Here is a 23,595-nt window from a genome sequence, read left to right on the forward strand (position 1 = left end):
TTTGATTGAACCAACGCCACGAATAGGAGCGACAGAGTTATTGCCACAGGGGACTCCCCCTGTTGCCGGTTGGCGAGAAATGAAGAGTCCCAACAGTGTTTGGGGCATGGAGAGACATTCCCCCAAAAAAATTTTGAAAAAAAATGGCCAGATGGCCCTAGGTGTGAGCAAGTGCGACTTTTGGCCAGACGGAGACGGGATCCCCACCAAAAGTCGCGCCTGATCACACCTAGGGCCATTTGGCCATTTTTTTTCAAATGTTTTTTGGGGGAGGGGAACAGTATTTGGGGCATGGAGAGACATTCCCCCAAAAAACATTTGAAAAAAAATGGCCAGATGGCCCTAGATGTGAGTAGGCGCGACCCTGTCTAGCCAAAAGTCGCTCCTGCTCACACCTAGGGCCATCTGGCCATTTTTTTTCAAGTTTCTTTTGGGGGAATGTCTCTCCATGCCCCAAATATTGGTTCTCAACAAATCAAGGATGCCTAATAGTTTTTTTTTTGGGGGGGGGGGGGGGGGGTCAAGATTGCCTAATATTTTTCCAAATCATCTTTTTCTCTTTTACTTATTGGGAACCACTATTTGGGGCTCAATCTTGTTGAAGCCTAGTTCAAGTGGTTGCCTTTCTTTTTTTACATAATACTTGTTCTTCTTGGCTCAACTGATTTTTTGTATAGATGTGTGGCTAACGGGGTGTTTTAGTGTTCATTATAGAGAAACTTGCTAATCACCAGGAAGGGGCTGATTAGGGGCAAGAAGTAATGTCATAAGACACAACAAAGTCCTCCTAACCAAGCATGCATTTGGGCCAAACTTACATTGTTTGATCCAATTGCACACCGACATGTACATTGAGACTAAGAGGCCTTTTTGAAATTGAGTTTTGGGTAAACTTCAAGAAGCAGCAAGAATAAGACAACAATAATAAAACAATATAGATTATGATTTTACTTTATTTCATGAGAATGATAACATTTATTTATTTTAAAATGAAATAATATCAATTACCATAGAAAGGGCAAGTACAAGCAACCTCCATTGGGGAGCCAAAATATAGTGTCTACAAAAGGACACACTATAATATAATAGGTGTTCTCTAAAGGAAAAGAACACATACAAGACACATAAATGTTGATGGGTATAGTGGTAAATGCTAAAGAATGACCACTTCCATCACGTTGAAGAAGATTCTTCCCTCTACCTTTGATTGCCTCAATGTTCTATCCATCCATGCTCAAGTTCCTTGAAATCCAATCGCGATTACTTCCACATATCACGATGAGGGGTCATATGATGACTGGCTCCACTATCCACAATCCAAGGGGCTTTATGGCCACATGGTAGAGTATGAAATGCTGATCCAGATATGGATGGGGAGGAGTCAAGCTCGGTGATAAGGATCAAGGCCTGGGAAGTGAAGTCTAGAGAATCTCCACTGGACCAGTCAGACAGGCCTTCGAGAGTGATGAAGGGAGGGGATGGGGTGAACTGATTAGTGACATGGCCCTGTGGTCTCCAAGGGCCAGCATTAGGTGGAGGAGGACCACTCCTAGGGCGCCAACGACGTGGCAGAGGAGTCGTGTTGGGGGGATGTGGGAGAATGCCTTTGGCTTTGGAGCGACATTCGTCATCAACATGCCCAACTTTCTGGCAATGCTAACAAAACCGGCTCTTTTTGGGAAGGTTGTGCCAGGCGGGTTTAATACAGGAGGAATTATTGGAGTCAGGAGTGGGAGAGGGCTTCCCGGAGCTGTGTTGATCTTTTTGAATCCCAGAGAGAAGAGCCCCCTCTGAAGCAGGAACACTATGTTTTTGGTGAACCTGAGAGTAGAGACGAGCATAACGCAAGAGTTGACATTCGAACTCATAAAAGGTAGGAAGGGAGGGTTGAGAAATAATTTGCTGCATAAAACTAAAGTATTTAGGTGGGAGTTTGTTCAAAAAGAAAGTAACTTGGTCATCCTCGGATTTGGGAGGACCAATTGTGGCAAACTCAGCAATTCACCGCCAATAGTCTGCCAGCTTTACCTTGAGATCATCATCAGCAATGATCTATTTTTGACTATTTTTGATCGCTCCACTGCAAACCCTATCGTTTCTCTATATGGTATCAGAGCCATGGTGATCTAAACACCCCAGATCTCTAGTGATCTAAAGATTCTGCTTCTTCATGGAGGCCATAAGTACGAGGAGCATCACTCCTATGAACATATCAGTTTCCTCTTCATTCTGCTGCGCACTACGGGAGAGAACTCCATCTTCTACTCCCATCCCTCCCCCCCTTTCTTACCTCCATCTTCTACTCCCATCCCTCCCTCCCTTTCTAACCTCCATCTTCTACTCCCATCCCTCCCTCCCTTTTCGGTTTCAGGCTTGACCCTCCCCATTCCTTCGAACAAGGAGGTCATGATCCTTCACCTCTACCACCATCGGCATCGACTTCCAGGATCTACAAGTTCTTCCTAGGCGGGACCTTTCTGTTCAGATGTGTCTTGATGACTGTTGTTTTGAATCTTGTCCAGCATGGAGGTGGGGTAGACTCCTCTCTCCCGAGGTCCAAGATCGGGCACACACTGGCTCACTGTTCAGCTACGACCTCTTCCTTTGGCGGAATCCCACCATCTTTGGATTATCAGTGCTGCTACGAGATATTTGTTCTTTACCTTTGCTTTTCCCTCCACCTTTCGGCGGTGAGAGGGGGTGGCTTATTCTCTCGAGCTTCACACTGTTCTTATTTTTGCTGATCATACGTGTAACTCAGGCACTTGAGGAAGTGAACAATTCCCTTGCAAGGGCACTCCTCTTGTGACCTTCTCTGCATTTTTGCATTGCATCTCTTGGGCATTTCGCAAGGATAGCCACCGTCGACATCTCTACACGAAGCTCCAAGCACACAATGTCTGCCCCTCCAAATTGGCAATTGAGAGGGGGTGTTAAGCAACTACAATACCCAATTTAGGGGCAAACAAACCAGCAGCCAGCAGGGCCATGCTGTCGGCCATAATCAGGCCAACCAGCTGGTAGCTGGTCTGGCCGACCCAGAACTGGCCGACTAGTTGGCCGACCAGCTGGCCAGCCCACCGACCAACTGGCCGACCTCCTGGGTCAGGCCTATAAAAGACTCCCTACCCCCTCACTCTCAGTGGATTGGACCTGCAGCTGCTCCTCACCTCCTCCATCCTTTGCTGCAGCCCCTCCTGCCGAAACTCCTCTGTCTCTCTATTCCTCTCCTTCAGATCAAGCCCCGGACCTCCATGCTCCAGATCTACTCCTGACTGCTGCCTCTCGAGCTACTGGGAGGACTGTGTTTCGCTCCCTCTGCTACTATCTTTTCTATAGTTCCTCTACATGGAATCATATTTCCGATTCGCCTCAGCCACGGTCCTTGAGACACGACGGCTTGAGGTTCTTGTATTCAGTTTTTTATATTACCGACAGGCACTATGTTTTCTGAGTTCCATTCTTCAATTGTGTCTGAGTATCGTCTATTTTTTATCACTCCACTACTGCAAACCCTATCGAAGACTCCCTACCCCCTCACTCTCAGTGGAGTGGACCTGCAGCTGCTCCTCACCTCCTCCATCCTTTGCTGCAGCCCCTCCTGCTCCAGATCTACTCCTCTGCTCCAGTTCTACCCCAACTCCTCTGTCTCTCTATTCCTCTCCTTCAGATCTAGCCCTGGATCTCCAGCTGCTGCTCCAGATCTGCTCGTGACTACTGCCTGACAAGCTTCCACATTTCTCCTCTTCATCTGCTGCCATCCTCTCCTACCTCTAGGGCAGCTCCAGCCCTTCATCATCTTCGTCATCATCGAGCTACTCGGAGGACTGCGTTTCGCTCCCTCTGGTGCTATCTTTTCTACAGTTTCTCTACATGGAATCATCTTTCTGATTCGCCTCAGCCACGGTCCTTGAGACACGACGGCTTGAGGTTCTTGTATTCAGTTTTTCATATTACCGACAGGCACTATGTTTTTTGAGTTCCGTTCTTCAGTTGTGTCTGAGTATCGTCTATTCTTAATCGCTCCACTGCAAACCCTATCGTTTCTATATAGAAACGATAGGGTTTGCAGTGGAGCGATCAAGAATAGACAATACATATAGAAACGATAGGGTTTGCAGTGGAGAGATCAAAAATAGACGATACTCAGACACAACTGAAGAACGGAACTCAGAAAACATAGTGCCTGTCGGTAATATGAAAAACTGAATACAAGAACCTCACGCCGTCGTCTCTCAAGGACCGTGGCTGAGGCGAATAAGAAAGATGATTCCATGTAGAGAAACTGTAGAAAAAATAGCAACAGAGGGAGCGAAATGCAATCCTCCGAGTAGCTCGATGATGACGAAGATGATGAAGGGCTAGAGCTGCCCTAGAGGTAGGAGAGGATGGCAGCAGATGAAGAGGATAAATGTGGAAGCTTGTCAAGCAGCAATCAGGAGCCGATCTGGAGCAGCAGCTAGAGGTCGAGGGCTAGATCTGAAGGAGAGGAATAGAGAGACTAAGGAGTTGGGGTAAAACTGGAGCAGAGGAGTAGATCTAGAGCAAAAGGGGCTGCAGCAAAGGATGGAGGAGGTGAGGAGCAGCTGCAGGTCCAGTCCACTGAGAGTGAGGGGGTAGGGAGTCTTTTATAGGCCTGACCCAGGAGGTCGGTCAGCTGGTCGGTGGGCTGGCCAGCTGATCGGTGGGCTGGTCGGTGGGCTGGCCAGCTGGTCGACCAACTAGTTGGCCAGTTCTGGGTCGGCCAGACCAGCTACCAGCTGGTCGTCCTGATTCCGGCCGACAGCATGGCCCTGCTAGCTGCTGGTTTGTTTGCCCCTAAATTGGCGATTGTAGTTGCTTAACACCCCCTCTCAATTGCCAATTTGGAGGGGCAGACATTGTGTGCTTGGAGCTTCGTGTAGAGATGTCGACGGTGGCTATCCCTGCAAAATGCCCAAGAGATGCAATGCAAAAATGCAAAGAAGGTCACAAGAGGAGGGCCCTTGCAAGGGAATTGTTCACTTCCTCAAGTGCCTGAGTTACACGTATGATCAGCAGAAATAAGAACACTGTGAAGCTCGAGAGAATAAGCCACCCCCTCTCACCGCCGAAAGGTGAAGGGAAAAGCAAAGGTAAAGAACAAATATCTCGTAGCAGCACTGATAATCCAAAGATGGTGGGATTCCGCCAAAGGAAGAGGTCGTAGCTGAACAGTGAGCCAGTGTGTGCCCGATCTTGGACCTCGGGAGAGAGGAGTCTACCCCACCTCCATGCAAGACAAGATTCAAAACAACAGTCATCAAGACACATCTGAACATAAAGGGTCCCACCTAGGAAGAACTTATAGATCCTGGAAGTCGATGCCGATGGTGGTAGAGGTGAAGGATCATGACCTCCTTGTTCGAAGGAATGGGGAGGGTCAAGCCTGAAACCGAAAAGGGAGGGAGGGATGGGAGTAGAAGATGGAGGTAAGAAAGGGAGGGAGGGATGGGAGTAGAAGATGGAGTTCTCTCCCGTAGTGCGCAACGGAATGAAGAGGAAACTAATATGTTCATAGGAGTGATGCTCCCCGTACCTATGGCCTCCATGAAGAAGCAGGATCTTTAGATCACCAGAGATTTGGGGTCTTTAGATCACCATGGCTCTGATACCATATAGAGAAATGATAGGGTTTGCAGTGGAGCGATCAAAAATAGACGATACTCAGACACAACTGAAGAACGGAACTCAGAAAACATAGTGCCTGTCGGTAATATGAAAAACTGAATACAAGAACCTCAAGCAGTCGTGTCTCAAGGACCGTGGCTGAGGCAAATCAGAAAGATGATTCCATGTAGAGAAACTGTAGAAAAGATAGCAGCAGAGGGAGCGAAACGCAGTCCTCCGAGTAGCTCGATGATGACGAAGATGATGAAGGGCTGTAGCTGCCCTAGAGGTAGGAGAGGATGGCAGCAGATGAAGAGGAGAAATGTGGAAGCTTGTCAGGCAGCAATCAGGAGCAGATCTGAAGCAGCAGCTGGAGGTCCATGGCTAGATCTAAAGGAGAGGAATAGAGAGACAGAGGAGTTGGGGCAGAACTGGAGCAGAGGAGTAGATCTGGAGCAGAAGGGGCTGCAGCAAAGGATGGAGGAGGTGAGGAGCAGCTGCAGGTCCAGTCCACTGAGAGTGAGGGGGCAAGGAGTCTTTTATAGGCCTGACCCAGAAGGTCGGCCAGCTGGTCGGTGGGCTGGCCAGCTCGTCGGCCAGCTGGTCGATGGGCTGGCCAGCTGGTCGGCCAACTAGTCGGCCAGTTCTAGGTCAGCCAGACCAGCTACCAGCTGGTCGGCCTGATTCTGGCCGACAGCATGGCCCTGCTGGCTGCTGGTTTGTTTGCCCCTAAATTGTGGGATTGTAGTTGCTTAGCATTATTAAGTTTGGAATTTGAAGTTTAAGGGTCTACACTCTAGAGATTGTCAGATTGTCTACATAGGAGAAGTTTACTGAAAAGTTGATTTCTGTCCAATGAAATCTGATAGTTAAGGTTTACTGATTTCTGTCTACAGTTCTAAATACTTTCAAAATCAATCATCATTGGCCATTATAGGCATTCTATGAGGTTTTCCTGTGTGCTTTTAGCTAGTTTTGCACAGTTTTAGCATACTAGATGTATGCAGGGCATAAAATATGTATTTTTTAGACCAAAAAATACAAACTGGTTTTTTGAAACTCACCTGTTTTTTTAAAACTAGTTTTTTGAAACTGAAACTCCACCTGTTTTTTTGAAACGCTTCACATTTTGCCATTCTGAAACGTTTCATTGAACCATGCAACAGAGCCAGGTCAAAGGGCAGCCAATCAGGCAATTAGACAGACCACTAGGTCGGGTCCCAACAGACTGGTGGGTCTGGAAAAGTCAGCTAATTTAGGGGCTGACTGGTCGGAAATTTCAGGGTCTCTTGGCCCTATAAAAGGGAGCCCTTCAGGGCTCATTAGCTATCCATTAGTTGAGCAAATTTTGGAAGCACTTCAGCCTGGTTCAAGGTGCCATCGAAGAGGATAAAAAGGCACCACGGGAACTGGCTGAGTGCAGCATACAAGGAGCTTAGAGGTCTTCACCATCGGCTGCCCTCGTAGCAGCAAGGAAGACAGGATCACAAAGGGAACTTGGGTGAAACCGGCCTTCGGAAAATCCAAAGGGCAGTGAAGAGATAACAACCAGCAAATACTTAACTTTCAGCGATAAAGAAAAAATATCAGGCTCAATATCTAGGAGCTAGATTGCCCCTGTCTGCATAGACACAAGATTGGCAAAACTTAGCGCGCCTTTCTGTATTTCTTTATCGTTTATTCACACTCTCATGCGTCCAACCAAAAGCAACCAACTGAATAATCCGTCCACAGTCACTTTCGTCCTACTATGCAAACAGTTCTAGTCTCAAAAAGGCATCCCAGTCTAGTGCAAAATTCCATAGCAACCTTTCTTCCGTATCTGGCTGATAAGTTCTAACCCGGCAGCTCCAAGGGAGTCCTGGCAGGAGAGAAAATCAGCCAAGTCTGTCCTAGCTACTCTAGAAGAGTCGTGGTAGGATAGAGACCAGCAAAACAGCCAACCCTGGCTGTCCCTGGCTCACAGAAAGGTCAATTGCAGCAAGGCATGAGATTCTGAAGGCTTTGAGGTAGCTGTAGGGCTTCTGGGAGGCAGATAACTGATCACAGGGCTTGGGAACCCTGGAGCAGCAGCAAGCAAGTAGGCCAATTGATCTGGAGCAGTTCCCAAGAAGTTTGGCAGTCAAAATCAGTAACAACAGTCCTAGAGAAGTGAAAAACAAGAAAAAACGATTTCCTTCTGTTACCCTTCTGGCCACTTTGTAACACACAAATGGCCATGCATCAACAGAAAACCATCTCGGAGTGCATTTCCTTATCCCTTCAGATATCTGATCATATATCCTTGAAAGTCAACTGTGTCATATTGCTCTTTCATGGCATCCGATTCATCATCATGATAGGCAATAGAAACTACAGGAACCTGTGGTTTCTTTGATCCGGCATTAGGCACTGGCCTCCTAGATAGTACATCAGCAATTACATTTTTATTTCCAAGCACATGCACAATCTTAAAATGAAACATAGAGAGAAAATTGGCCCAGTGAATGTGCTTCTCAGATAATTTTCTTTGTGTGAGAAATACCGCAGCAACGAATGATCTGTTTGAACATAAAAATCAGTGCCCAACAAATAGTGTTTCCAATGAGACAAGGCATGAATTACAGCAAGCATCTCCTTTTCATAAATCTGAAAATTCATTTCAGCGGCCTACAACACCCTGCTCTCATAAGGAACTACCCTTTCGTCCTGCAGAAGAACTCCTCCAATGTTGTACCTGCATGCATCACACTGGACAGCAAGGAGTTTTCGCAAATCTAGCAAGATTAACACAAGATCAAAGCAAAGTTTTTCTTTCAACTCTTCAAAAGCTGCAATTTCCTTTGTAGTCCATCGAAAGGATATCCCCTTCTTCTGCAAAGCATGCAGAGGCGAAGCAATTTCAGTAAAGAAATGGATAAACCTCCTATAGTATGAGCATAAGCCAAGAAAGCTTCGTACTTCATGAATGTTCCTGAGTGGTGGCCAATTTCTAATTGCTTCAACCTTAGCTGAATCCATCCGAACTTGATCTTTGGAAATGATGTGCCCAGAAAGTGAATTTCGGGCATGAAGAATTCACTTTTCTTCGCATTAATGACCAGCTTGTGTTTTCTCAACTCTTCAAACACCACCACCGCCAGATGTTTTCAATGCTCCGCCTCACTTTTAGAGAACACAATGATGTCATCAAAGAATGTTCCCACAAAAGACCTGTGTTCTCGAAAAATCCTATCCATCATGCGATTGAAAGTGGCAGGAGCATTGGTCAACCCGAATGGCATCACAAGATACTCATATAACCCAAATGTGGTCCTAAAAGAAGTCTTGTGCACATCTTCTGGTCTTATGCGCATCTGGTAATACCCGCTCTTCAAATCAATGCGGCTGAAAGTGGAAGACCCCTCAAGTGTGTCCAAGATGTCATCAATTCAAGGAATAGGGAACCTGTTCTTAACTATGATCTTGTTAACTGCACGATAGTCAATGCACATTCTCCAAGATCCATCCTTTTTCTGTACCAAAAGAACTAGTGAACAATACGGGGAGAAACTCACCCGAATCAGCCCCTTCTACAACAATTCATTCACCTAGTTCAATATTTCTTCTTGTTGGGTAGCACTGACCCTGTACGCTGGTATGATCGGTGGGCAACTACCCGGAACAATATCTATGGCATGATCTTCAGGTCTTCTCTCAGGTGGGAGTTCCCCTAGTATGGATTCAAAAAAACAATCCTGAAACTCAAACATGAAATCTGTCTGTTCTTTATCCAAGCCAGATAGAGGCGACTGAACATCTTCGTTTTCTTTTTCTTTGGCAAAAATCAAACACGCAAAAATATGCTTTTTCATTAATGAAGTAATTGCGGAAGCAGATACAACTAGAATGGACTCCCATTTGAGTTTTACATTAAGTACATGAGTTTTCCCCCTGTGAGTCAGGGTAACTGTCTTATTATATGTATCAACTATAGCCCAAAGACGATGACACTATGGAATTCCCAACAGCACATCACAACCATTGTGAGACATAATATAAAACTCTTTTGTGTCAACATAGCTTTGAATGTGAAGACGGAGCTTCTAAATAATCGAAGTGATGGGCGTACTCAGCCATGTAGCAACCATGTCTGCTTCTACAAGTGAACCCATTTCTTGAGGACGTATACCGAGCTTGCCTGCTAGTTTGCTTTAGCACCCGGGTCAAAGTAAAATAAAGATGTCTGGTTACGTACTTTTCCCCATGCACTGCAAGGTTCTGTGCCATCCTCATGTTTCTTTTCATTGATCATGAGCACAAGTCCAGCAGACAGCTTTTGCTTTTTCCCTTTTCGATCAGCTTTCAATTCTCCTTTCTATTCACTCTTTTCCTCCATGGGCTGCTTTCTTTTCTTCTTATTCGGGCATTCATGCACTTGATAGCGCTTCTCTCTACAGTAAAAACAATTTTTTCCCTCTGAGGGGACTTGTTTCTCTTCTTTTGTCAACCTCGTGGGCCGTGACCTGAAAACACACCGACATCATGCAACAAAGGTAGCTTTCGAGGCCTTGCTGAACTTCTCCCTCCTTTTGAACACTTACTTCTTGTTGCCCTTAAAGCCACTTGTCTGGCCCTGTAACAACGCATAAGCTGTATTGGCATTTTCTATCAGCTGAGACATGTTTGACACCTTCAATTTCGTGCAAAATCCCGAATTTCCTTCTGCAATCCACAACAATATTTCTCTATCTGTTCAGACGCCAATAGGAACTGATTGGCAACAGTGCAAAAATTCTTATTGTATTCTTCCAGATTGCGGCAATTATCTACATCCAATTTATGCCAGGCAGTCATAATGTTGACTTCAAAGGTAGTAGTCAACCATGCAGCTGAAAACACTTGCTTGAATTCCACCCAAGTAGCAGGTGCTCTGCCTTGCAAAAGGAGATTCGTCCACCATTGTAAAGCATTACCCTTCCAAAAAGTGGCCGCTTTTCTGACTTTTGATGCATCACTCAGTGAAATTCCCACCGGAGTAGACTGCATCATTCAAGGTGTCGAATTTCACAGCTGCACGACCCTCTTTATAATCCTTCTGCTTTCCCCTGGGTGTGAGATTGTCATAGACAGGTGGCTGTATATACAAGGGCTGCATAACATTTCCGCACTCTTTCCATTGCCCATAACAGGATTAACCACTCCCAGTTCCATTGCATTCATTCCAAGCATACCAGAAAAAATTCCCATCATGCCACCCATAGCAGTCTGCATCCCTCGCTACGTGCCAAAATTACCATACATCATATTAGGCATCATATTAAGTATTCCACCAAACATCTGACCCTGATAGCCCTGTATGCCAGGCTGAAATGATCCAAGGGTGGATCTACATCACTCATGGTAGATTTGCGGAGTGTGTCATTACCATACACTGGATGACCCTCCCTAACCTGTACCTCCCAAGCTCACGAAAGATTTGCTTAGACTAGGGAAGAGAAGACACTCTTGCAGATGATCCTCAATGGATTGGGGAGGCTTGAGGCTCTGTTGTAGGGGCTGAACTGCAGACTTAAGTGATGCTCCTGAGTGATGCTGGAAGAATGAGGTTGGCCCCTTTTAAAGCCCTGAAGGATCTTGGAACTAGATGAACAAAGTTGGGAAGTTGCCTGACTAGATCTGTCTGTAACTGTAACTGGCCATATCACAGACTGGGTCAGTCTGTTTACAGACTCACCCTGATCCATGGGTTTACAGACCAGATCCATGTCAGATCTGGACCTATAAACACCCCATTCTGCCTATAGACCCTGCTGTTGATCTTCTGCAAGGGCTGGGCTTGTCCTGCCTCTCTTTGCTGCCATTCTGCACGCGCCTGCTGCTGTGGCTGCTGCTGGCCTTCCTCCCAGTCCTACTGGTCTTCCACCCACTTGGGCTGCTGAAGTCTAAAACAGCCTGTGTGCTGTCCAAAGCTCTTTCTGCCATATAGGCAATAAGCCTTGGGCTAAAAATGCCCATGACAGGTGTGGCACCAAGAAGACCAAACGGTCGTAATCACTCTGGAATCCTAGAACATTAGAATATAAGAATGAGAGGTAAGCAGGCAGAGAGACAACGGACACATTATCCAAACGCTGACGAGTGTAGCAACTCCAATACTCAAAATCATCCATATAGAATTCTTTTGTCAGCTCAGCAACTATAGAATTCTTTTGTCAGCTCAGCAACTCCAATACTCAAAATCATCCATATAGAATTCTTTTGTCAGCTCAATGACATTTCATCAACTATCCATAGTGAATGCAGGTTCTTCTTTGATAGTGAGAATAGGCTTAGAACAGCATCTGAATGCCCGAATCCAAATCATGTTTCTTTTTTATAAAACATGCCCAAATTCATCAATCAAAGCAAGTGGACAGTGCATATTTTAGTCTCCTGACAGCCACAGCCATCCACATAGAAAATATCACCACATCCTATTGGGCACTTTCTGGAACATCCCAATCGACATCATCAGCACCAAATGGTGGGTGGAAACGAGTTATCAATCCATGCTCTCACACATACGCACATATCCACACACAAACTTACACAAAGTCACATCTGAAGATTGTGCCCCCTACAAGGTTGTCAACCGACTATACTGCAGACTTTCAAGCGATCAGCAGTATGTCCCTTGCAAGAAACAAAATCAACCCCACATAAAACAAGGTTTTGGTCAAATGTTGCTTGGAAAACATCCGCTCACATTAAAAACATTGGACACTCAGTGCAAAATTTAAAAACCATCCTTGTTCTAAACAGCTAAGAGGTAGCTATGACTGTATTCGAGTTATTCATAACTTGACTGGAATCTAACTTTGAAACTTTTTTTTAATATATATATATAGCTTCAGAAACAACTTTGAGTCTTGAATTCGGCACATTTGTTTGCCTCTTTAACGAGGTTTCCACCATGTGGCAAACGAAATAGCATTTTGTGACTTCCATGAAATTCTGAACTCCCTGCCAGCAAGCTTAATTTTTTTAGCATACTTTGGTCTTGCTTCCTTTACTTAAGCTCATACGCAATTACCCCAATTACATTGTCAGTGACGACTAAGGAAAGCATGTTGAATTCAGAAGATTAGAAGATGTCCAAGCTTACAGATAAACCGTTCAAAATTGACAAAAAGGATGTCATGAAGCCAAAGAAGAGGTAATATGTATACGCACGGTAATACAACCAGATGAATTCTTTTAAAATCCGCACAGTTGTTGGGGTAAAGGCACTATGGCCACCCAAGTACAGTTAGTACACTTAGTACTTTATTTGTTAAGTACACTAAGTACACCGTACTTAGTGTTGTAACCTTATCCTTTTATATAAAAGGTTGACTGTGTGCTAGGGGAGGTACACACATACGTTTTATCCCCACCCTTCTTGTGTTTATCCTGCTTGTGTGTGTCGGTGTGCTCCCACTCTCCCCTTCCACAACTGGTATCAGAGCCATCAACACAGCCATCGCTAGGCAGCCAGCATCAGAGCCATCGCTAGGCAGTCAGCAGCACTGCCATCGCTAGGCAGCGGCGACAGCAACGGCAGCCTGCAGACAGCGCCTTCAGCTGCTAGCGCTGCCAGCGCTAGCAGCCTTCGAGGCTGTTTGTCGCCAGGGCCAAGGCCACCGGCGACGCCAACGCCAAGGCCACCAGCGACGCCAGCGCCAAGGCCACCGACGACGCCAGGGCCAAGGCCCCAGCGACGCCAGCGGCGCCACCAGCAGCAAGCCAGGCGGCACCAGCAATTCCGCCATCAGCGCCACAAGTGGCCACAGGTGCATGTCCTCGCCATCGCCATCGCCGGAGAGCTCGGAGACGTTCACGATCGTAGAGCAGCCCGCTTCACCCGTTTTTTTTTTTTTTGGTTCCTTCAGCCTTCAGTTCTTTTCAGTCCCAGCGCAATTTCTGAGCTCATACTTGAGCAGTGGGTCAGATGTATTGTCAGTGAGGTAGATCTGCAGATCTATGCCTCCTATGTGAGAGAAATTCTCATTTTCTTTGAATTGCGGAATCAAGGGGCTTTTGTAGCCACAGCCAAGCATTGGCTTATACACGCACTTGTTTGCGTATATCCTCCTGATTGGAGTTGATTTGTGCAAGGATTTGATGCATTTTATGACTTACGGGACAGTGGCAGATGCATATGAATTGGGGCTTTTGACATTGTTATGCATATCAGTGTTGGGGGAAACACCTAGATGCCTTATGTGATCAGTGGAGCTTTGGGAAAGCGGTGTATGCACTAAAATCTTCAAAAATTGGCTTCCAGTCAAGGGGCTTTTGCCTCATTCAAGTTCTAAACTGTGTAACACAGTTATAGAGGCAAGAGAAAGTCTAATTCTGACAGTTTTGGACAGTTATACAGTCAATTTCTGTTGCTGTACTAGAAAGTACAGTCGGGTACTGTCCGGAGTCAATTTTTGGACTGTAAACAGTCACTTTACTGAAGTTTAAAGTGCATAAAACAGTGCTGTTTTCACTGTTACAGCAGGGACATACATTGTGTCAAATCAAGGTACTGCTGTACTGTACTACAGAGCATCAATTAATGCATTAAGTATTTCTTTTCTGGATCTGCAGCAGGCAGGAAACAGACAGTATTTACTGTTAAGTGGGAGAAAGTTGCAGGTCCTGTGTTCCATTGCAGGAATTAACTTTTGAGCACAACTACAAGTGCATCTCTGCACTTAGTTTGCAGGGAGTCAGGCACTCAAGTGTGGGTTATATTTCTTGCTGATTGTAATGGCTTCATCCTCGGAATCTTCTCTTCTCAATATTAAAAAGTTGCAGGGTGCTGCTAACTACCCAATGTGGAAAAAGATGGTCCTGAATGTGCTAATTCTCAGGCAGTTTCATGCTCCTATTATACACAAAGGTGTGAAGCCCACTGGCACATCTGATGATGCTTGGGCACTAGCTGATCTGTCAGCAAAGTCCATAATTGAATTGTCACTCCATGAGAGTGTTGTTTGGAATGTGGATGGTGAAAAAACAGCCTGGGGTGTGGAAAAAGCTACAGGACACATATGAGCAGCAGAGTGTAGCCACAAAGATATATTGGCTGCGCAAGTTCTTCAATCTGAAGATGAAGGAAGGGACCTCCATGGATGCACATCTCAATGAGTTTAATTCAATTGTCACTCAACTTGCAAATCAAAAATATGTGGTGGATGAGGAAACCAAGGGTATGGCACTCTTGATCTCTCTTCCTGAAAGTTGGGATACATTCACCACAGCTGTAACAAATCCAAACACTTTCATAAGTTTTTCAGATATCACAGGGCTGATTTTGCAAGAAGAGCAGAAGCTGAAAGCTCAAGATGCAGTAAAGCCTAACAATGCCTTAAATGCAAGGGGGAGAAGTCAGCAAAGAGGCAAATCTCAGGAAAGGGGAAAAGGGAGGAGTAAGTCCCGCTCCAACAAAGATGTTGAGTGCTACTACTGTGGCAAAAAGGGACATACCAAAAAGCAGTGCTTTAAACTGAAAAATGATAAGAGAGACAAAGCCAAAAACACTGATGCGTCAGATGCAAAAGCAATTGTACCAGTAAGCAATGGCAAGAGCAGTGTGAAGATTGAAGAGCTTCATTCTACACACGGTTATGACAGTGAGGGAGAGGTTCTATTTCTCTCTACTTTGGATGCTCATTCTCTTCATGCAGGAGATTTTGCAGACATGCACTCTTGGATCATTGACTCAGGTGCCTCATTCCATGTTACACCTTACAAAGAATTGTTTGTAAGATATGCAGCAGGCAGTAATGGAGTCGTTTTTCTAGGGGATAATCATGCATGCAGTATTGTTGGTATTGGAGATGTCAGGCTTGTATTTGCTGATGGTACTCAGCTTATGCTTCACAATGTTAGGCATGTACCCGAAGTCAAGAAAAATCTGATTTCTACTGGCATGTTGGATGACGAAGGTTTTGTGACCAGCTTTGGTCATGGTTTCTGGAAGGTCACCAAAGGTGCCCTGGTTGTTGCCAGAGGCTCTAAGGTTGACACAATGTATACTCTTCATGCTAAAGTATGTAATCATGCTGATATTCATGCCACCGAGCTGCCAAATATTTCTATGTGGCATAGCCGGATGGGACATATGAGCATAAGTGGAATGGAGCAATTGGCTCGCCTTGGCTACTTACCGTCTGTTAAATTTTCTGATTTAAAGTTTTGTGAGCACTGCATATATGGTAGACAGTTACAGTGTCCTCATAAAAGGAGATTAGGACATAAAGATGCTCAACTTGAGCTTGTGCATACAGACGTGTGTGAGATGCCTAGTCCTTCACTTGGAGGTGCACGATACTTTGTCACATTTATAGATGATTCCACAAGGAAGGTGTGGGTGTATCCTCTTCGATTGAAGAGTGATGTCTTTCCAGTGTTCCAGAAATGGCTTGCTATGGTTGAGAACCAAACAGGCAGAACACTGAAGGCTTTGCGGTCAGATAACGGTGGGGAGTATATGTCTAATGCATTCAATGCAGTTTGTGATGCTAGAAATATTAAAAGAGAACTCACTGCTCCTTACAGTCCAACGCAAAATGGCACTGCAGAGCGTATGAATAGAACCATACAAGAAAAGTCTCGCTCTATGATGTCACATGCTGCTTTACCTCATGGATTTTGGGCTGAAGCTGTAAAAACAGCAGTACACCTCATCAATAGGTCACCAAATAAAAGACTAGATGGCAGAGTGCCAGAGGAGCTTTGGACAGGAAAACCTCCTTCCTATAAGCACTTGAGGGTCTTTGGCTGCACTGCGTACGTGCATATACGCAGAGAAGATCGCAGCAAGCTTGATCCTAAGTCTCTTAAATGCATTTTTCTTGGATATGGTGACAGTGGTGAGATGGGTTACCGCCTATGGGATCCTGTGAATAAGAAGCTAATACGCAGCAATGATGTCTTATTTGATGAGTCATGTATGTTTAAGGCAGCAGATAAGCCTTCTGATGCTTCAGAGGTTGACATTGATGACTCGGGACATCCTGTACAATTCAGGCAGGCTGCAAATCAGCCACAACAGCAGCGTAATCAGCCAATGCATGATGCTGCAGCAGGTCCAAATGGACAGCCCGCAGTGGCGGAAGATGTACTACGGGATATGCCACCTTTGGAAGACCTCCCAGGCATAATTCTGCAGCCTGATCTACTAGAACAGCAACCTGTTTTAGGTGAGCAGCAAGTTGGACAGCAAGACCAATGGGTCCGAAGGTCCACTCGACAAATGAAACCACCAGACAGATTTGTTCCAGGAGCAGATTTTATTATGCTTACAGATTGTGGAGAACCTTCCTGTTACAAGGAAGCCGTGCAAATGCATGATAAAAGGCTATGGGAACTAGCCATGAAGTCTGAAATGGACAGCCTCCATAAAAATGGTACTTGGGAATTGGTGCAGTTGCCTAAGGGCATGAAAGTACTGCCATGCAAGTGGGTGTATAGATTGAAAGTCACACTTGGAGCTAAGCCAAGGTATAAAGCCAGGTTGGTTGCCAAGGGCTTTAAGCAGGAGTATGGTGTTGATTTTGATGAGATCTTTTCTCCAGTGGTTAAGATGACCACACTCAGGATTGTACTTGCTTTGGTTGCATGTGAGAATTTGGAATTATGCCAAATGGATGTGAAGACAGCCTTTCTTCACGGTGATCTTCATGAGGAGATCTACATGCAGCAGCCAGAAGGATTTGCAGTCAAGGGCAAGAAGTCACTTGTATGCAAGCTTAAAAAGAGCCTTTACGGGCTGAAACAGGCACCAAGGGAATGGTATAAGAAATTTGATACCTTCATGAAGTCCCAAGGTTTCAGGAGAAGTGATGACGATCACTGCTTATATACCAAAAGGGCTGCAAATGGCAGCTTAATCATTCTCATTTTATATGTGGATGACATGCTTATTGCTGGTAAAGCTCGTAAGGAGCTTGATGACCTTAAGAAAAGATTGCATGAGGCCTTTGATATGAAGGACCTTGGTGATGCAAATCACATACTGGGAATGCGGATACGGAGAGACAGGGGACAGCGTTTGTTGTATTTGTCTCAGACCGAATATATTGGCAAAGTATTGCATAGGTTTTATATGGAGGGGGGGAAGACCCTTAGTTCTCCATTGCCTCCGTATGTGAAACTCAGTGCAATGGACAGCCCACACTCAGATGCTGATAGGGCTGAAATGGCCAAGATTCCGTATGCTTCAGCTTGTGGCAGTCTCATGTATGCCATGGTTGCAACCAGACCTGATATTGCGTTTGCAGTGGGAGTGGTTAGCAGGTATATGGCAAATCCAGGCAAGAAGCATTGGAATGCAGTGAAAGGTATCATGAGATACCTGAAGGGCACACAGGAGTTGTGCATAAGCTTTGGCAAGCGAGATGCAAAGGTGCATGGTTATGTGGATTCAGATTTTGCTGGTCATCCCGATAACCGGAAGTCTACTACCGGTTATGTTTATACATTCACTGGAGGTGCAGTGTCATGGATGTCAAGGATGCAGCAGTGCATAGCCTTGTCTACTACGGAAGCTGAATATATTGCAGCCACAGAGGCATGCAAGGAGGCCTTATGGTTATCTCGGCTAGTGGGAGACTTGGGCATTACAGGTGATATTCCATTGTTGCATTGTGACAGTCAGAGTGCTATTCAGTTGGCACACAATCCTGTCTTTCATGCAAAGACAAAGCACATTGATGTGAAGTATCACTTCATCAGGGAGGTGATAGATGATAAGCTGATTCAGCTTGTCAAGATTCACACAGATGATAATCCAGCAGATCTGTTGACAAAAGGCTTGCCTGCAGAGCGGTTTGCACATTGCCGACAGTTGATGGGTATAGGTTAAGCCTCATTTATTTTTACTTGAGGGCATATTGCCTTTAAGTGGGAGGTTGTTGGGGTAAAGGCACTATGGCCACCCAAGTACAGTTAGTACACTTAGTACTTTATTTGTTAAGTACACTAAGTACACCGTACTTAGTGTTGTAACCTTATCCTTTTATATAAAAGGTTGACTGTGTGCTAGGGGAGGTACACACATATGTTTTATCCCCACACTTCTTGTGTTTATCCTGCTTGTGTGTGTCGGTGTGCTCCCACTCTCCCCTTCCACAACAGTAACCTAACCAGAGGAATTCTTTTTAAATTCATCCACAGAGTTTACCATGGCCCACAAAATTTTAGCAACAAAATTTTCAACTTCCCGTATTGATGGCTTCCAAACATGGACATACCGATTCTCCGGCTCGAAATGTTTTCTCAATAGTATTACCGGTAACGTAGTTCCTCAATTTAGTTCTAACAAATGCAGCTCCTTTGCCAGGCTTGACATGTAAGAATTCTGTCAGATCCAGACAGACAACAAAGCTGAAATCGTTGTTCCTTGAATGAAGAGTCGAAACACAAGCAGAACACGTACTAGCCCGCTTGGCATAGCTATGTAGTCAATCTCCTCGTATACACATAAACATCTTCAGAAGGAAGTGAGCTCTAAGTCGCAGCATAACATTTTACAAAATACGGCCCCTAAATCCCTTCCGAGATCACCATTCAGACTTGAAATTTCTAGAAGGCTTTTGCATCACACCTTGCACACGCCATGGCGCACCGTCAAATTCGATTGCTGTTCCAGGCCTGAAATCATTAGTTGAAATTGCGAAAATACCTGTCGAGAGAGAGGCATATCAAGGATAGAATATGGCCTGAACATTTCATAAAGGTTCTGGAAAATGTGCTTTAAGATTCGGCCAACAAGATAACGCTGTTTACGATTATACGTTTCACCAGGCAGGGACGAAGCCTAGTCCAAAAACTCTTGCCGAATGCTGCAAGTCCTCCGGATGTGATAGCCTGAAGCCTCTGCTCACTGAACATTATACTGACATTCAACCAAATACTTCAATGTATGCCAGCACTGCAGAATGGAAGTGCCGAAGTCGCCCCTCGGACAATGTGCTGTGTCCGACGCATAAACATTTTTTTACAGAGAATGTCGGACGCATAAGCTTAAGGACAATACTCTCAACAAACAAGCGAAGGTGGTAATATTCCTAGACCGTCCTGAAGGGCGAGTGCAAGGGGTAATGGGGATCAAACTCGAAGCATGCAGCACGAACACCGAATGCAACGAATTGTCAAAGGAAAAATACATTGAGCAAAACCAGAAAAGGAGAAGTACCGAGGGGGCGATGTCGTAGGCGTGTGGTGGCTGGCGATGTGGTTGAGAGAGGCAAGCGAGCAAGCTTTACAAAAGCTGAGGATGGCGCAAGAGCAAGAGCAACCTGGTGGTGAAGGACAAGTACCATCTTGATGATGGTGATGAGGATGATGATTATACAAGTGTATGAATCTATTTGTCCCCTCGTACCTTGCATTATATAGTAACCTCATGCAAGGTATCTACAAGGTGTGGAGCACGTCACTCCAAGCTCTCCCTCCATGCCAGAGATTTGAATTTACCAATGCCAGCTTTTGTTCTTTTGCTTTTCCCGTTTGAAAACTCCAAGCTTTTTTGCATATCGACCCTAGGAGAAGAAATGATCCTACTTCGGGAGAGAAGATCTTCCAAACAACCAGGAAGAGGATGGAAAACGAGCTCGAAGCCCTGTCATCAATTGGATAAAGAAATCTCGTGCAAAAAGATAGGTGTAGAAGAGATGTAAGAATGTCTCTCTTGCATGAGAGCAAGTGGGACAAGTCGAAGAAGCAATGTGCCTAGAGGCCAAGAAAGATCCCACCGGTAAAGCCCCGACCAAACAGCAACATAGGAAGACTCTTTGCTTGAGAGGGAGTTTGTTACTCGAGATGCGCCGATGAGAAGTTCTACACGAAGAAAGAGACTTATTTAAGTGCCAAAAGTGATTGCCATAATCCTGAATACAAGGCTGTAGAATGAAGAAGTGATATGCCTTATTGGCAGAAAGATCTACAAATGAAAAGGAGGAGTGACCTGGAGTCTCACAATCATTTAATGAGAGAGGATCGGGATGAACACTGTTACAATGCTTCGCTGCCACAAAACCCGAGTTCTCACAGAACTGGATGCATGTCCTAGCGACCACAGACGCAGTTGAGAAGACAAGAATAAAAATGGCAGCCTATGATCCCAGGTGTCGGGCACTCTAGTCCCCTTAAACATGATCAACATCTTGAGGGAACCTGAAGATGGCCAAGGGATACGAAAAGTGAAGACAAACCTTCATTGGTTGAGGTATGTGGGTACCGTTACAGCACACCATGAGTTTTCGTCCGATTGGGGAGCTAGATTGGATAGACTTAAGACCCCCCTAGGATCCCTTAAAGCAGAGGAAGCCCCTCTAGCTGAGGTTAAGGCCCCTTCAAAAGCTAAGCCACCTCTAAAAAGCAAGGTCGTGAAGGCCAAAGGTACGGAGACCTCTCCAAAGGAGAAGCAACCCACCTTAAAAGGCTTGGAGGGTGACGAGGAAGAAGAAGCTGATTTACGCCAAGTCCCCAAGTACTTTAAAGCTTACATGGTCCAAGACCCCAAGTGAGTTATGACGGCAAAGCAAGGGAACCAATATAGTTATGATGGCCTGGCTAAGGTCAAGGAAGTGAACCTTGCCAATGAAGGCGAAGACCCTAAACCAGTCTATATAGCTGTGATGACGACTTGAACCCTGAGCAAGAACAAGCCTTACTTGCTATGTTGCATGAGTTTCAAGATTACTGTGCTTGGAAGTACACTTATATGAAGGGCATGTTGCGAGAGGCCATAACACACCATCCCTATGTTGGATGAAATTAGACCGGTGCGGTGGAGATCCTACTCGATGAATCCAAAGTATGCGATGATTTCCAAGAAAGAAATACATAAGTTAATTGACATAGGATTCATCTATGAGATTGAACATATGGAATGGGTATCCCCCATCATCATAGTGCTAAAAAAGAGTGGCAAGATCAAAGTACGCTTAGATTTAAAAAAGGTAAATGCCACGACTCTCGTAAAGACCACTACCCATTGCTACTGATGCCCTTTACGGAGCATCTTCTAGAGAGAGTCGTTGGAAAGGAAGGTTATAGCTTCTTGGTCTATCGCACTAGAGAATTAGCACAAAACCGTGTTTGCCACATGGAATGGGGGGTTTATGCTTCTAAGGTGATGCTCTTTGGGCTCACTAATGCCCCACAACATTCCAAAGGCTAATGATCACAACCTTTGGCATCAACCCCGATTTTGCGAGCCTAGAATTGGGATTTGATATTTCATGTCCATATTGATGCCTCAAAGTTCATAATAGGGTGTGTATTATGTGCAACAAGGTGAGTTTAATCTAGATGATTCGATATATTTTGCAAGCCACAAAGTGAATGACGTGAAAACAAACTATACCACGATTGAGCGGGAAGACCTTGCCATGGTATATGCAGTAAAGAAGTTTAGGCATTGCTTATTGACAAACATGTTTTTCTTCTTTGTATATCACCAAACTCTTCTCTATCTGGTTAATAAGCCATGTATGACTGGAGGCATCAATGCTCATTCTTTTAGAGTTTGATTTCATCGTCACTGTAAGGAAGGGACGTACGCATTTTATGGCTCATCACATGTCTCGCATTCCCAATGGAGAACCAACAACATGAATGGAGGATGATCTTCTAAATGCCCTTTTATTCATGGTTGACCTAGTCCTGGAATGGGCTCAAGAGATTGAACACTTCCTACCCAATGGATTCCCCCAAGATAAGGTACTTAATAAGGATAGGGCCAGGAAACTTATCAAGGATGTGGCTCCCTATTAATCAATAGCCGAACAACTCTATCAAATGGGGAAGGATGGCATAATGCACCATTGTGTTTGGGAAAATAGTTTGTGGAGGTCTTAGACGAAGCACATTCGAGCATCGTCAATGGTCATTTCGCTGAAGAGCTTATGGCTCGCAAGGTATTGCTAGTTCGATTATGGTGTCCCATGCTCTTCATAGATGCCATCGAGTTTTTTAATTGATGTGATCCCTGCCAGCGAATCTCCATACCCCATAGCCAAGATTGCATGCTTTTGACCGCAGTCCTTACAAATCAACCCTTCTAAAAGTGGGGTATTGATTTTACAATTAGTCCAGCTGCTGCTGCTAAAGTGGGCAGAAGGCACGACCACAAGGAAAGTGGATGTGAGAATGTAATATCATGCTTCGGTCTCCCACTAGAAATTGCGAGTGATTGAGGAACACACTTCGTTAATGACACAATTCGCATACAAATGAGTGAGTTCCTCATCATTCATCGAAAATCCACACCTTATTATCCTCGAGCTAATGGACAAGCCGAGATCTCGAACAAGACCTTGTGCCACACCAACATGCACGGTAGAAGCCAGTTGTAATGACTAGGAACTTAAACTCACCACCGCACTTTGGGCATACAAAATGGCATATAAGGTCGCTACCAATTGCATACCCTTTAGCCTAGCATTTGGGTAGAAGCAATCATGCCTATGGAATTCATAGCAAGCCTCATAGTTGCAGTTAGAGACCGAATATCCAATCAGATGATTCCAAAAAGGGATAAAATTTTCGATGAGAGAGCAGGTCCACGCAAAATCCAAAATTTCACCCAGGAGCATGTCGCATCGCGGCCCCAAAATGGACTCGAAAATAGTTGACCCTCTAGTGGACCAAGAAATTAGCTGAGGCATTTCATGAACTCAAGAAACAAGCTATGCTAATCAAGCTTGAAAAGCTTAACGAGACAAGGTTGAGAGCAGCTTATGGCATAAAGCTCAAAAAACTACGCCCCAAAAAGTGGTTTGAACGGAACCTCCAAAACAAGCACCTCAAATAAGGAAACCTTGCATTATTATATAGCGTAAGGAACATGATCGAGGTATGGGTCCATATCAGGTTGTGAAAATCACACCCCAAGGGTCATGTAGAATCATGACCCTTGATGGCATTTGAATGGATGGTTACATCAAAGGTAGTAAGCTCAAATGCTACTATGGCCCATTAACA

The 23,595-nt window shown here is 45.0% G+C and overlaps 1 protein-coding gene across 1 annotated transcript in view; it reads right to left on the reverse strand.

Moving 5' to 3' along the window:
• The window catches only part of LOC147904243 (elongation factor P (EF-P) family protein), a 69,109-nt gene extending 49,132 nt beyond the window's left edge, over window positions 1-19,977 (reverse strand). The window contains exons 1-3 of the mRNA XM_087393689.1: window positions 19,802-19,977; window positions 19,211-19,288; window positions 18,858-18,964 (exon numbers count right to left, since the gene is read on the reverse strand). Of these exons, the coding sequence (XP_087249815.1) occupies window positions 18,858-18,964; window positions 19,211-19,288; window positions 19,802-19,928 (312 nt within the window). The 5' untranslated portion in view covers window positions 19,929-19,977. The remainder of the gene's footprint in view (window positions 1-18,857; window positions 18,965-19,210; window positions 19,289-19,801) is intronic.
• Between the last annotated feature and the right edge of the window lie 3,618 nt (window positions 19,978-23,595).

Source organism: Dipteris shenzhenensis, chromosome 2 (assembly GCF_047967505.1).
Source record: "Dipteris shenzhenensis isolate YYH24624 ecotype China chromosome 2, Dip_SZ_1.0, whole genome shotgun sequence".
In the NCBI taxonomy this organism is placed as follows: Eukaryota; Viridiplantae; Streptophyta; class Polypodiopsida; order Gleicheniales; family Dipteridaceae; genus Dipteris; species Dipteris shenzhenensis.